Genomic DNA, 13,839 nt, shown 5'->3' with positions numbered 1-13,839 from the left:
CATCGCTTTGCCTCTATCTCCCTTGCCCCGCCAGCTTCTGCACTCTATCTCATCCCTTCCTCGATTTCTCGCCTCCTTCCCTTCGTTTTCTTTTTTTGTTGACTTTCGCCCACCTGGACGAGGGCAGAGACCGCCTCGACGGAGTTGAGGAGAGCAGGCGCGACGCGCAAGAGGCGCGTGAGCAGCGAGACAACGGCATGTTGTCGTTCTTCGATTTCCTTCTGTGTTGTCACCAGGCGCGCGAGACCCTCGGGCGACCGCTGCCGCGAGAAAGCCACAGACGCAGAAGCCGAACTGCAGTCCGCAGAGCAGCCAGAGGCGAACGCGAAGGCGGCTGGAAGAGTCCAGAGAGTGGAGGCGAGGGAACAAGGAGCGCAAGCCAAACGCACGAGGTTCTGAAGCGTCTGCAGCAGGACCCTGCATGCCTGACAAGACACCGAGAGAGCGAAGAAAGACTATCGGTGGGGAGAACGCTGCTGGGGTAGTCAGGCGAAACTGGGCGCCGAGAGCCTGGGAAGAAGAGTCCGCGAAAGAAGCGGAGCCGCAAGCCAACGGCCTCTCGCTTCTTGGTCTCAACTCGATCCCAGTCGAGGCATTTTGTGTCTTCTCTCCTCTGCGGATCCTTCATCGACGTCCCCACGAAGACGCTTCTCTCCCCGACAAAGACCTTTCTCGACCGTTTCCCGATTCTCTTTTCAACACTCGAGTGACATGCTGCGGGCTCGGTTCGCTTCCTTTCTTCGTTCAGCATCTTCCTCAGTCTTCTTCTTTACGCTTCCTGCTTCTTCGTGTCCAGGCTTCTGCCTTCTGCTCTTTTAGCGTACCTTTCCGGCTCCCATCAGCGTCGCGAAGACAAGCGCAGGCTCTCCCTCGCCTTTCCCCGTCGCCTGACCTTGGCCCTCTCCTTCGCGAAGAAGGATCGCAGAAATCGCAGAGAGTGAAGGGAAGGAAGAAGAAACGGAGGCAAGAGGAGAGGAAAGCGAAGAACTGGAACAAGGTGCAGGAGCAGACTTCGGAAGCCACCCGACTGCGAGAGAGGCTGACGCACTGCCTCGTTCGAGACGAGAGAACCAGCGGTCGGCTGCGAGTTCTGCCAGTTTTCCTGTGTTCAAAGAGACAAAACCGGAGAATCAAGCAAATCCCCATCGGCAAGGTCAGACCTTAGACGCGAGAGAACGGCGACAACGACACACCGGCGCGCCAAAACGCGTAGGCGCGAAGATCAAGGCGCCCTCTCCGATTGCGCGCCGCGCAGATGATGAACGCATGCATGTCGACATTTCAGGGCATGCATACGCCTTGAATGGCTCTGTACATGCGTCTATGTGCCTCCACCATTTGCGGTCTGGTCACTCTGAAAGAATCGTTCTTCGAGACTCATCTGCGCTGACAAAGTGACAAACTGCCGGAAAACTCCACTTCGCCTCCATCTGCTTCTCTGTCCCTCGTTCTCTTGGTCAACACACATCCACGCCGCGAACGATCTCTCACTCACATAACTCCACAGAGCTCCACGTACATCCAGATTATTCACATGCAGACATATGTACATTTAATATACATATGTATATGTATATACGTATATCCATGCGCACATATATATATATATATATATATATATATATACATGCATATATATATATATATATATGTGTGTGTATACGTATAAATATATGCATGGATCTACATGCATTTGTATATATATATATATATCGATCGAGAGATGGAGAAGAGCATCTGTTTGTGTTTTTTGTTACGCGTTTGCATGCGTCTTTGTGAACTGACGCAGAGTGTTTTACGGTACCTTGGAGATGGAAAAGAGAGACGCGAGGATCCTTTTTCAGAGGCTCTTGTGTCCACTCTTGAGGCGATCCAGACGAGAAAGTTGCTTCGTCCAGGTGAGCAAGCGCCAGGCGGGAGGCCCCGAGAAGAGACGCCGCAAATGCAGAGACTGAGCAGCTACAGAAATGCTGCGAGAAAAAACAAATTTCCTACGATTTATGTGAACCGCGATCTCACTCGAAAATTCGAGACAAGAGAAAGAATGACACTGGCCCCTTTGCCCTCTCTGTTCTCCTCTTGTCCCCCTCTCTCCCGCACCCATCTTTTCCTTCGACCTCACCTTTCCTTCGTCTCTTTTCTCCCTCGGTCCTTGTTTTTGTCTCTGCCCTCACTTCTTTGTCTTTCTCTTCTTTCTCAGTCCTTCGTTCTCACACCCCACATGGCAATTCTCTCTTTTCTCTCGATCGCCTCTCCATTTTTTTCTGATCTCTTTAGTTCTTCCTGCTTCTCTCGCTTTCCTTTCTTTTTTCCTCCTCTCTCTCCCCCTTCTCCGCTTCCTGCTCGCTCTCTCTCGCTTCTTCACTTCCTGCTGTCTCGCTCCTTACCTCTGTTCGCCTTTGGAAAAGTTGCTGGGCTGCGACGGCGACCCACAAGAAGGCGAGAGGCAGATCTGCTGCGAACGGCCGAGCTGGGGCCGGCAGCATGGCCAACAGGATTTGGTTCAGGAAAAGCAAAGCATCTTCTCTCCGGCATTCTGACTCGGCGGCGTCTTCACCTTCCACGCGTCTCTGAAAAGCAGGAGCAGAAAAAAACAAGCAAACTGTGCAAGCCTCCTGTAAAAGAAGCAGTCTGCGCAGAAGTCCGTTTCGAGAGGCCTGTCCACTCTGGCAGCTGAAGAGTAGTGAGAACGGCTCTTCTCCCTGCAGCGCCTCTGCGGGTCACGGCTCTACACGGTTGTCTCCTCACGCTCCAGCTCTCTCTGATAATAGTCTTGCTTGCACTCAGCCAATCGTCTACGCCTACCATCGCCGTTGTTTCAACAAACATACGATCTTTACAATTCTTTAGAACTAAACACAAACGATCTTCTACAGTATGGAGTCGCTCGTAGAGACTAGTCAAGACGCTGGAAGTTCGAAATCTGAGTTAGAGAGATGAGACTTCCCTCTCTCTCTTCCGTCTCCCCTTTCGTCTGACTCCCGCCATCTTTTCCTCAATACTTCACGCCGCCACAAGTCCATCCTTTCACTCTCTTCTCCTGTCCCCAGACAAGTCCTTCCTCTCCTCTATTCCGTTGGAAACACCCTATCTATCTGGTCGCCTTCTCTCTCATGTCGTCGCGCCTTACAAACACAGGTAATGGCAGTTGCTCTTCCTGGGGCGTCTCGCGCAATATCTCCCGCAGACCGCTCTTCCGTTCACATGCTCTTCTCTCCCGTCTCTCCTTCTTCCTCTCCACCTCTTCTTCGTCCTCTTCTTCGTCCTCTTCGTCGTCCTCTTCTCCTTCTTCCTCCTCTCCTTCTGCCTCTGCGTCTTGCCTTGTCTGCGTCTCTCTGCAGTCTTCGACGGCGAGGCTCCATGGCGAAAGACAGGCAGCGAGTTGCAGAAGGCCTTCTTCCTGGCTGAGGGCGTTCAGTCTCTTGAGGAGCCTCAGGCGCATGGCTCTGCTCGCAGGCCATACTGTCTCTCTTGGGGGGTCTGTCGCCTTATCTGCGCTCGCCGACGCGCTTCCTCGCGCCGGCGCAGGTGAGAAGAAGAAAAACGACAGAGGCGGTAGAGACAGCGAAGAGGCTTGAGACGACCAATGCCCCCAAGACCGCAGAGCGCCTCCAGGCACCGCCGCCCCCGCAGCCCCCAGGAGCGCCGCGACGCGCTCGCGAGCAACCAGCAGCCAAATCTGAGCAAAAATAAAGTCGGATACCCTCCAACTCACTATCCACGTGGACGCAGGTTCTCCGCGGTAGTTAGGTATTTCGCTCGTCTCTTCCTAGCGAGAAAACCGATGGATGTACTGGGAGTTAACGCTATGGCAAGACGACCATCCTCACCAGCATCGCAACGGAAGTTGTTTTCTTTTGAGAAGTTTCGTCTCTGCTAAAGCTGTTCTATGAAGGCGCTCCTGACCACAGGACGTTTGACAGCCTCGAGAAAATGTACGACCAGCCACAACCTGGAAGGGGAAACGGCAAGAGGATCTCTGAGTCTACAGTTTTGAAGGAAGCCGCAGCGTCCACTGAATTGCCTTCGTATGTGTGTGGAGAATTGGAAGAAGAAAAGATCAAGGACAAAGCAGGCGCGCTGTTCCTGGCTGCTGCGGCTACGGGGCTACGGAAAAGATATAGAAAAACTGGTAGCGAAACGAGACGAGAGCCGAAACAGAAACCGCGGAAGAGTTTTAGTATCACATACATGGAAACACGACGGTGAACTCGGTTTATTCAAAGTCCGAAGCAAGATGTAGAAAAGCTCGGAACGAGATTTCAACAAGTTTCTTCTTCTCTGCCACTCGAGCCAGAAAACTTCATCTGTACAGATACGAAGCCATCGGTTTCTCATCTTTGTTTGCGAGTCTTTTCCTGCTTTTCTTCGACTCTGAAGACGAAAGCAGTTGTCACTCTTCAAGTCTATCTCCCGCCTTCTTTCTCTCTGCTTCTCCTTTGCCCCTCACCTGCGCCGCAGCGTGTCTACAGACGGCTTCAGTGTCTCTCAGCTCGACCGGCGCCGAGCTCTTCGCCCACTCTCCGCTTCTCACTCCTCCTCTCTGACTCCCCTTTCCCCTCGCGCTGCTTCTCGCTCTCGGCGGCCTCCTCGCGCCTCTCCAGCCTCCCAAGACGTCTTGAGTGCCTCCCCCTTCTGGATCGACCACTGCCGGCTCTCCTCTAAAGCGAAGCATCTCTGAGAAGGGTGTCGAGGAAGGCGAACGCGCTGCAGCGGAAGCCAGGCTCCTGCCGAGGAGCAGTAGCTGCTGGCGCACAACGAAGGCTGCGGCCTGGCGAGCAAAAGGAGACAGGGGACAGAACGAGACAGGGAGACTCTGAGCGCGCGCAGGCGCCAGAGTCGCGAGGAAACGCCGAAACTCCCTCGCTTCATCTCGTTCGGCAAGCAGCAATCTGGGTGCGACTTCGTCTTCCTCTCGCCGGCGTCCTGTCTTGTGAGAAGAACCAGAAAACGCCGCGAAGCCAACGTCCGGCGACGAGGCGTCTCTCGTCGCGCCTTCTTGCGGGTGCCGAGGAGGGAGCCTGCGACAGGCCGAAACGGAACTTCCGTTGTGTCGAGAGAAATGCCTTTCCATTTTTCCTCGATCCAGAAACGAGAAGACTGACGACGTCCACCCGAGCGGGGGGAGAGGGTCGGAAGCACCATCGCTGTCGCACGGCGGCTTCCCTGTCTCTGCTCCTGCGTCCTGAGATTCTAAGTCGCATGCACTCGCAGTCCCCGCAGAGGTGCCATGGCGCGCATCGTTCTTGTCTCGTTCTTCCGCGCTCGAAGCAGAAGGCAGCGAGGGCCGCTCAGTCGCGTTGAGAGAAGCGGCAAGGACGACAAACGTGGAGTGGTGGAACAGCCTGCAGGAAGAAGCGAGGGAAAAAGGCAGAGGGGAAGAAAGGTAGAGAGAAAAGAAGAGAGAAAAACGGAGGCAAGCCGCGCGGGCGTGCGACCGGCAAATCTGGAGACAAAACGAAGACGGTTCTGGAGGGGTCGACGCACAGAACGAATGTGACAGCGTCGAAAATCCAGAGCTGAGACGCAGAGGACAGAGAGAACATGGCGTTGTACTGGAAAAGGTGAAAAGGCTCCACAGCTCGGAGAGAAAGCAGAACGATCAAAAGAGGCAAGTGACGAAGAGTCCTCAGAGGGAAAAAACGCCAGAAAGGGCGCGTCACCCCAAACCTGCGATGGCCAGAGAGGCGAGAATGAAGAGCAGCCTTATCCTGAACGACGGATCCAGGTCGGGCAATCTAGTCTTTTTGTTGAAAATGTTAAAAGTCAAAATACCAAGGGAAAACCACTTACGTCATGAGCTGCAGCATCTCCTTCTCTCTATGTAGCACGCTGCCGTCGAGGTCAGAACCTTCTTCGCTTGTTCGCTCTGTGCCGGCGTACTGGAGAAGAGGGAGAAGAAGAGATTGGAAGTCTCGCAGAAGCAAGCAGGAGGTCTCATAAGCCTCGTGAGCACTGATGCGCTGAAACGCTTCGTCTTCTCCCTTTCTGTCTCCTTGCTCTTGTGCTTCCTCTCCTTCGTTGACAGTCTGTGTTTCCTCCTTCACCGGTCTGCTCCGAGAGAGAAGGAGCGCGGCATGCAGCGCTTGCTGATGTCCCTCTGTCAGCCTTCGCGAGTCTCTCGTTCGTTCTCCTCCTCGTGGAGCCTCTCCGTTTCGTCCGCCTTCTTTCCTGTTCTGTCTGGCGGCTTCGTAGCTCGCTGCTGCGCGCAGGCGTCGCCCCGCAGGAGAGTGAGAAGGCGTCCGGCACATCCACCCATCGCACGAGCAGAGGCAGATGAGGCGAAAGAAGAGAACGCGGAGGAAACTGGAGACGCGCGGAAGCGAAGAGGACGGGGAGAAGAAGAACCACTTTGGGTCGCGGAAAAGCGCGTGAAGGAGAGCAGAGCTGCAGGTGATGAGGCCCGGGAGGTCTTCGAAAACTCTTCCTCCTCGGCTGCAGTCGCGAAGGTACAAAGACAGAAGCCGCGACAGAGAGGCAGCAATGCCGTCTCTCTGTTCAATTTGTCGTCTTGATTGGCTTCCTTTGAACGCCTTTTCCCCACCGTTTCCCTGGACCTCTCCGCGCGTCCGTTTCGCATGGTGCTCTGCCTCCGCGTGATCTCTCTCGCCCTCGCATGTCGAGTTGCCTTCTGCGTCGCTCTCCGGCCTCGCTGCCTCTGCTTCTCCGCCGCCTCTCCCGGCTGGGTGCTGGAGGAGGAAAGGCGACCGATACGCCACAGGGAGAGAAGCGGGGGAGAGAGAAGACGCGAGGCAGCAAGACAGAAGGAAAAGCTGATGTTCGAAGAGATGCAGGAGAAACATAAGAAGCGCAACTGTGTCGCCGGAGCGAGGAAGACAGCCAGATCGGAGGAGAGCGGAAAGAACCTGAAACAACGCAGAAGGGACAGCGGGGGGAGAAGGGGAACGGGATCCTCTGAGTATGTCGTTGTTCAACGATCTCACCACGATCTCCTGTTCCAGACACTGAGGAATATGCTGGCGACATACGAACAACATTACAAGATGTCTAGGTTGCCCTTGGTTGTGTTCTTCCATTGGCTCCAAGAGGAACGACAGGCGTTCAATTATGCGTAAAAAAGCAGGAACGACGCAGGCAAGGAGTTCTCGAGCGGGCGTCGCGAAAGGAGCCAAGGTCGGAAAGGCAAATGGTTCTCCAGAGGGAGACGGCGCTTTCAACAAGAGAAGCCCCTCCGAGAACGCACGTCTCTGCTTGCTGTAAAGACAGAGAAGTCGGTAGGGAGCGGTCCTTCTTTTGAAGAGAGCGAAAGAAACGAAATCGAGAGGAGTTCGAATCAAAAGTACACGAAACAACGAAGAACCATTTCACTGACCTGGCAACTGCTCTGGACCAGCATATCCTCGACGACGGCAGTCCAAACGAGGTCGACCGCGTCTCTTCTGGAATTCTCAAGCGTCCACTCTTCTTTGCCTGCTCGTTTCTGGTGGGCTGCATGCACCTGGTCTCGCTCTCCCCTCCCTGCATGTTCTTCTTCTCTTTCCTCTCCTTCCTCTCGCTGGTCTGCTGAAGTTGCCGCGAAAGGCCTTGAACCGCAAGCACTGAGGCCTTGAAGGAGGCCCAGGACGCCGCAGGTCACGAGCTGGTTGCAGGCGGCAGTGCGTCTTCCTCTCGCGGCGCCTCGCCTTCCTTCTCCCTCTTGGTGGTTCCTTCTTTCCTCTTCTCTTTGCTCAGCTTCTCTTTGCTCGGCTTCTCGTTGCCGCCTTTCTCCTCTGCTGTATGTTTGCAGGCGTCGTTCAGAGGGCACAGCAGCGGCGGCTGTTGACGAGGCGGCGAACGAGGAAAGAAGAGCAGAGAGGAACTGTCTCTGGCCGTAGACACTGAGAGAGGCAAAGGCTTCTCTCTCGGCGCCTGCCTCTTCCTTCTCACCACGGCTCCGTGAGACCTTTAAAAAACGATCCGCTTTCCCCGCGTTCATCTCCGTCGCGGAAAGGGTGCCGCCCAGGGCGAGTCCGGCGAACGAGAGCAGCCGGCACCGATGTTGGAAGGCGTGATTGTCGTCGTCGGAGTTGTCTCCTTCTTGCGGGGAGTGAGAGCCGCAAAGGCCCGCAAGAGCGTCGCGACCTGTGAGAGCGAGAGAACACCGGACCGCGAGAGAAGACGAGTCCAGCAAATGCGCGAGAGACGAAGAACGCATTCGGCGGGGAGGGTGTCTCTCGTCGCGTTTTGTGTCGAGGCCCGCTTGTTGCCGAACGATCTCCCCGCTCAACTGCACGACGCTGTCGATGAAAGCAACAACCAAGCGCCTGCGCGCCGTCTCCTCCCTTCTTGACGCCTCTGCGGCCTCCTGACCAGAAACGCTTCGCCTCCACTTAGCAATCTTCCCCTCTCCTGTCTCCTCTCTCGAGACCTGCGACCGCTCGCCGGCCGCGACGCAACGTGCGGCTCCCCACTGCGGAGAGGCAGACGAAGAAACAGAGGAAAACGGACCGGCATCAGACGCGGGAGGAGACGACGAGGGAGGAGAGGAAGCGACGGACGAAGAGGTCGAAGAAGAGACAACAGAAGAAGAAGAAGAAGAGATCGTGGACGAAGAGAGCGAGGCGAGGCAGAGCTGGAGACTCGGGAGGAGATTTGCAGCGAGAAACGCCCGGAGAACTGTGCCTTCGACCCACCAAGTCGAGACGCGGCTGCCCAGCGCGGCGCCTGCATGCCCGGAACCCCCCATTTGCCTCTCGAGCAAACGAATCGAAGGAGAATAAGAGGGTGAAGAAGGTGGAGAAAAAGAAGCGCAAGAAGAGGAAGAAGAAGCACAAGAAGAGGAAGAAGAAGAAGGATTGTGAGTGCGTTCTCGCGCGAGATGGTCGACTGTGTGGGGAAGGTGGCGTCCGTCGAGGAGTCTTCGCGCCTCTCCACTGGTTGCACCTGAATTCCTTCCATCTCGGAGCAGGACGAGTGCATTCTGAACGATTTCACGCAACCTCTCGAGAAGTTTCTGCGTCCTCTCAGAAGTCTCGACGACGGCTGCAGGTCCGCGTGGAAAGGCCCCCAGCAGAGACAGCTGCCGGGCGCTTCTGTCTCCAAACGACCCTCGAGGGCGAGGGGTCCGCAGCGGGGGAAGGCGAGCAAAGACTCCCGCGAGAAAAAGAAAGGCCAGTTCCCTCAACTCGAAGAGAACAAGCCGCAGAATCCTGCGCTGCCGCATGCCGGAGTCGGAGTGCAGGCAAGACTGAAGAAAGCGAGGAAAAGCGACCGCGCAAGCCTCCTGGGCCGTCTCTCGCTTCCCGCGCATGCAAGCACGCTGAACTTCACCGCCCGAAAACCAGGCAAGAGGAAAACGGCAAAGAGAAGAAGAAGGAGAAGAAGGAGAAGAAGAAGGAGAAGAAGAGGTGGACGAGGAGGACGGAGAGAAGGAAGAAACCCAGCGAGGCGCAGAGGTTTCGAGTTGGTAGGAAGCGAAAAAAATCTGCAAGAAGAGAAGAGTCAGAAGGTCGTTCGCCAGCGTCACGGTCTGAGCGTTTTCACTCAGAAGCGAGGCGAGAGCAAAGAGGAGCGAAACGAATTGATGGTGAAGCAGACCATCCCCCAGACGCGACATGGGTCCCAGGCGAAGGCATCCACTGAGACAGGCCGCAGTGCCGCAGACTTTTCCGACCTCGGCAGCCTTCGGGCAACTCGAGAAAAACACAGAATTCAACAAACAACCGGAGGCCTGTGTGGCGCTTTCGTCTCGGCCCTCGTCTCTCGGATTTTCGCCGCCGTCTCTCGCTTCTCTTTCCTCCTGAGCCTGCCGAGACGCCAGGCGCTTCTTGTCCGAAGCGGATGCCAGCGCGCCGCCGCGGAGTGAAGCGCCGGAGGCCTCGCCTGGGGCCGCGCGCGCCTTCAAGGCCTTGAGGGCCTTCGCCTGCGCCGCGGCCGCGGCCGCAGCGCCGAGAAGGCGTCTGGTCCAGCGCGTGAGCAGGCGAAGCAGAAAGAAGAGGTTCTCTTCCTTTGGCGCGACGCCGTCTGGCGGCGACGATCCAGGAGAGCGAAGGAAAGACACGGCAGGCGTCGAGAAGAGAGACGAACCACTCCCGTTCAGCGGGCAGGGCGCCGGCGCCTCACTCAAGAGCCGGCCCGCGCGAGTTGCTGCAGAGCTGCATTCTGTCCACTGCCTGAGAAAACCGAGGGCGTTGTGGGTGGCGCCTCGCTCTCTGCCTCCGGCGTCTGCAAGCACGAAGTCGTCAGAGAGAGAAACGGCAGGACTTGCAGCGCTCTCAGCGCCCCTCTGCCCGTGGAAACGAGCTCCGCGGAGGCTGAGGCGCCGCCACCCGTCGCCTCGCGGACCGGCCTCTGGAGCCGTCTGTCTCTGAAGACCAAGCGAGCGAGGCGTCTCTGGCCGACGCCGCGGCGTCTGAGCGACAGTCCGTGAAGCCGCGAGCAGACGCGAGGGCAGAATCATCCCTCGATGGTCGCGGACCGAAATGTCACGAGTCGAGGAAAGGCAACTCCAATCTACTGATCCTGTCTCGAACCTCTTCGTGGGTTGACACAGGGCTGCTACGTCCGCCAGTGAGGCTCTCCGTTCTCCTTCCTCCTCCTCCCGCTCCTCCCGCTCCTCCAGCGCCAGGATGTTGTTTAGGCTCTTTTGTGTCGCCGGCGGGATGCAGAAGCTGCGACTGTTCTCGCGGTCGAAAGCCGGCTTTTCCCCGCGCTCTGCGTCGGGCAGAAACGAGGAAGAAGAACTGGACCTGTCTTGTGTAAAGCGTCGCTCGCAAGACTGTGCAAGCCTCTCGACGAGAACTCCTGGCCGACCGGAAGCGCCGCCGAGGCGTCTCTTGTAAACCGACCGACTGAAGAGTGCATGCGCAGCCAGCGCAGCTGCTTCTCCACAGACTGTGTGGTTTCCAAGGTGACGCCTGCGAACTGTCTCCCTCGGATCTCTCGAGTCGCCTCTCGAGGTTCCTGCCTCGCACATCCGGCGCCTCGAGAGGGTCTGACGGTTCCAAGCTGTCGCCGAATCCGCCGGACCGTTGTCCTCTTCGTCTCGACCAAATTTGTGGTGGACGGAGAGCGAGCGTCGGAACGCCGCAGCGAGAGGCAGCGGGCCAAGGTCCTCCAAACCTCCGCAGGCGCCACCGGCTCCGACCGCAGTCGGGGAGCTCAAGGACTCCGACGGAGACCGGCTTCGGTTGCTCCCGTGGCGGACGCCAGTCGCAGCCGGCGAGTCCTGTTCCAGACAAGACGAAGAGAAGGCGCGGGAGGGCAGAGACGAGCGGCGAGAGACACTTTGGGGACGGGCAATGAAGTGGGCATGCGAAAACGAGACAGAAGAGTCTGCATGCATGGCGAGAAGCGCCCGGCGGAGACGCGGCGCAGCGACTGAAGGAAGACGTTGGAGCGACAGGGCCAAAAGGCACACATGGTCTTCCACAGGGGATGGAGAAGCCAGCAGAGACGCCTGTTTCCATTCTTGTCGACCATTCTCCTGCGTCTCACCGCCTCGCTCTCTACCCCACTCAATTCGTTCAACGCCTCCACGAACCTTTTCCCGAGCTGCAGGAGAAGCAGGAGGCGACACAGAAGAAGAGCGGGGAAGTCGAGCAGCTGACACCGAGGGATTCGTCCGAGACTCTTCTCCTGACTCTCCCTCGTCTTCAGTTGCGCCTTCTTTCCTCATCTCCGCGACCCCCACAACAGGGCAGCGTTCCGCTCGAGGCGGCCTGCGCGGCGGTCGGCTCCTCACATTGTCCGAGGACGGAGACAGAGGCGAAAAGTCCCCAGCGCTCGACTCTTTTGCTGCCCGACAGAGGCAGGGCATGCGTCTGCTTCGAGGTCTCGGAAATCGGCTGGCGCATGCATTGGCGAATTCGCGAACAACTGCAGGGCCTAGGAGAGCGAGAGTGTCTAAGTAGACGCGCACAGTCGAGGCCGGGAGCTGCAGCAGAGAGTCGAAAACGAAGACAAGAAGCTCTCTCTTTCCACCGCGCCTGCACGCTGCGGCCTGGAACGCAGTTCTCTCTGAAAACGATGACATGCTGTGATCTAGCAGTTAGACATCCACACGCGTCAGTGGAAGAGCAATAAAGATGAAGCGTCCTGGACTGCCACGATGGCGCAGAGAACTAAAAAAAACTGTATGAAGCAGAGGGGGCGACCGCGACGGGGGCGGGGGACGCGGTGTCCTGGCGTCTGCATGCGCGCTGAGACGCGCGAGACTCGAAAAAAGCACCCGTTTTCGAGAGAGAGGAAAAAGAGAGCGACATCGGTTCGTTCTCGGAAACAGCCGTTTCCACACGACCTCCGGACAGCAGCGAGCCAGAGAGCTCTGATCACGAACTCGATCAACGTCTGAGTCAGGATTTTCATGATGTGACTAATAGGTCGTAGAGGCCAAAACAGAAGCGGTGTCCAGAAAAACCAGCAGAAACAGAGGCCGTGAGGTCGATAGAGGTAGCGAAAAAAAGCGATGAGAATGAAGAGAAGAAAAAGACGGAACGGCGGTGCATCGGCACATTCGCTTGTATCCGAGTTGACAGGTAACAGCAATGATTCAAATTTAAATCGAAGCAGTATCCCCCGTCCTCAGTGCCTTCGTCTGTCGCTGCGGAACACAGTGGGGACCACAAGGCTCCTAACCTCGTACGCGTTTTCGAAGTTATGTTCGTTCATGCGTACCTTGGGAAGCTGGACGAGGCATTCAACGATCTCTCGCAACGGAGGAAGCGACGGGAGTTCAGGCTGCGACAGAAAGCGCGAGAGCGGGCAGGAAAGCTCTTCATCGTGAACGTGGAAAGTGAAAAGTCGGGGGTCGCGCTTCTCATGGTGTCCTTCACCTTTTTTCCTACCGCAGAGGGACCAGTCTTCTCCGTCTGTGTCTCTGGAGCGCTCCTCTTTACGTCCAGGAGTTCGTCCGTCCAGCAGTTCTCGGCAGCGTCGCAAAAACTCGCCATTTCTTCCGCTCTTCTCTTCTCGCAAACGCTCTGCTTCTCTCTGTCCTTCCTGGTCGGCTAATTCGCTTCCAGGCCTCGACTCAACAGACCGCCAGAGGCCTCCGACGGCCTTCGGAGCCACACAGGCAGAGGGAGAAGAGGAGGAAGAGGAAGAAGAGGAGGAGGAAAAGGAGGAAGAGGAGGAAGAGGAGGAAGAGGAAGAAGAGGAAGAAGAGGAGGAAGAGGAGGAAGAGGAGGAAGAGGAAGAAGAGGAAGAAGAGGAGGAAGAGGAGGAAGAGGAGGAAGAGGAAGAAGAGGAAGAAGAGGAGGAAGAGGAGGAAGAGGAGGAAGAGGAGGAAGAGGAAGAAGAGGAAGAAGAGGAGGAAGAGGAGGAAGAGGAGGAAGAGGAGGAAGAGGAAGAAGAGGAAGAAGAGGAGGAAGAGGAGGAGGAAGAGGAGGAAGAGGAAGAAGAAGAAGAAGAGGAAGAAGAGGAAGAAGAGGAAGAGGAGGAAGAGGAAGAAGAAGACCCATTTCGCATCGGCAAATGTGTGAGTCTGTGGGGGCGGAGACAGTGAGGAGGGTCGCCTAGCATGGAGGCGCCCATTGAGAAGAGAGGCGGGGAGAGAGAAGTGAGAGGAGAGAGCGACAGTCAGAGCGACTCATGTTTCAAGAGAGGAGGACGCAGAGGAGGAGGAGCAAGACGGCGCCTCACCCTCGAGCATGAGGCGGACGCGGATCCACCCAGGAAATGTGCATGAAGCAGTGGCGACGAAGGAGAGCCACCGAAGGCAGGAACAGGAGAGAAGAAAGAGACGGACGGAGAAGTCAGGAGCGCGCGGAGACGACGAAGAACGCAGTGGGACAGGGGAGGAGAGGAGGGAGGAGACGGAGACAGTTCTCCAGGAGAAACGAAGAAAGGAAGAAGACAGAGCGAAGAAGGACAAGAAAGAAGCTAAGACGCTCGAGTGAG

General features: G+C 56.8%; 1 protein-coding gene across 1 annotated transcript in view; it reads right to left on the bottom strand.

Annotated features, from left to right (window-relative positions):
* The window catches only part of TGME49_228690 (phosphatidylinositol 3- and 4-kinase), a gene marked incomplete at both ends in the record, with an annotated part of 30,809 nt that extends 17,336 nt beyond the window's left edge, over positions 1-13,473 (bottom strand). Inside the window, 9 exons of the mRNA XM_018780215.1 lie at positions 114-425; positions 825-1,102; positions 1,805-1,970; positions 2,388-2,570; positions 3,131-3,679; positions 4,451-5,345; positions 5,794-6,866; positions 7,334-11,875; positions 12,616-13,473. Of these exons, the coding sequence (XP_018636110.1) occupies positions 114-425; positions 825-1,102; positions 1,805-1,970; positions 2,388-2,570; positions 3,131-3,679; positions 4,451-5,345; positions 5,794-6,866; positions 7,334-11,875; positions 12,616-13,473 (8,856 nt within the window). The remainder of the gene's footprint in view (positions 1-113; positions 426-824; positions 1,103-1,804; positions 1,971-2,387; positions 2,571-3,130; positions 3,680-4,450; positions 5,346-5,793; positions 6,867-7,333; positions 11,876-12,615) is intronic.
* Positions 13,474-13,839: the final 366 nt, after the last annotated feature.

The sequence above is a fragment of the Toxoplasma gondii genome, chromosome X (assembly GCF_000006565.2).
Source record: "Toxoplasma gondii ME49 chromosome X, whole genome shotgun sequence".
Lineage (NCBI taxonomy): Eukaryota > Apicomplexa > Conoidasida > Eucoccidiorida > Sarcocystidae > Toxoplasma > Toxoplasma gondii.
The sequence above is the reverse complement of the archived record's forward strand: the minus strand, read 5'-3'. Positions and strand labels throughout refer to the sequence as shown.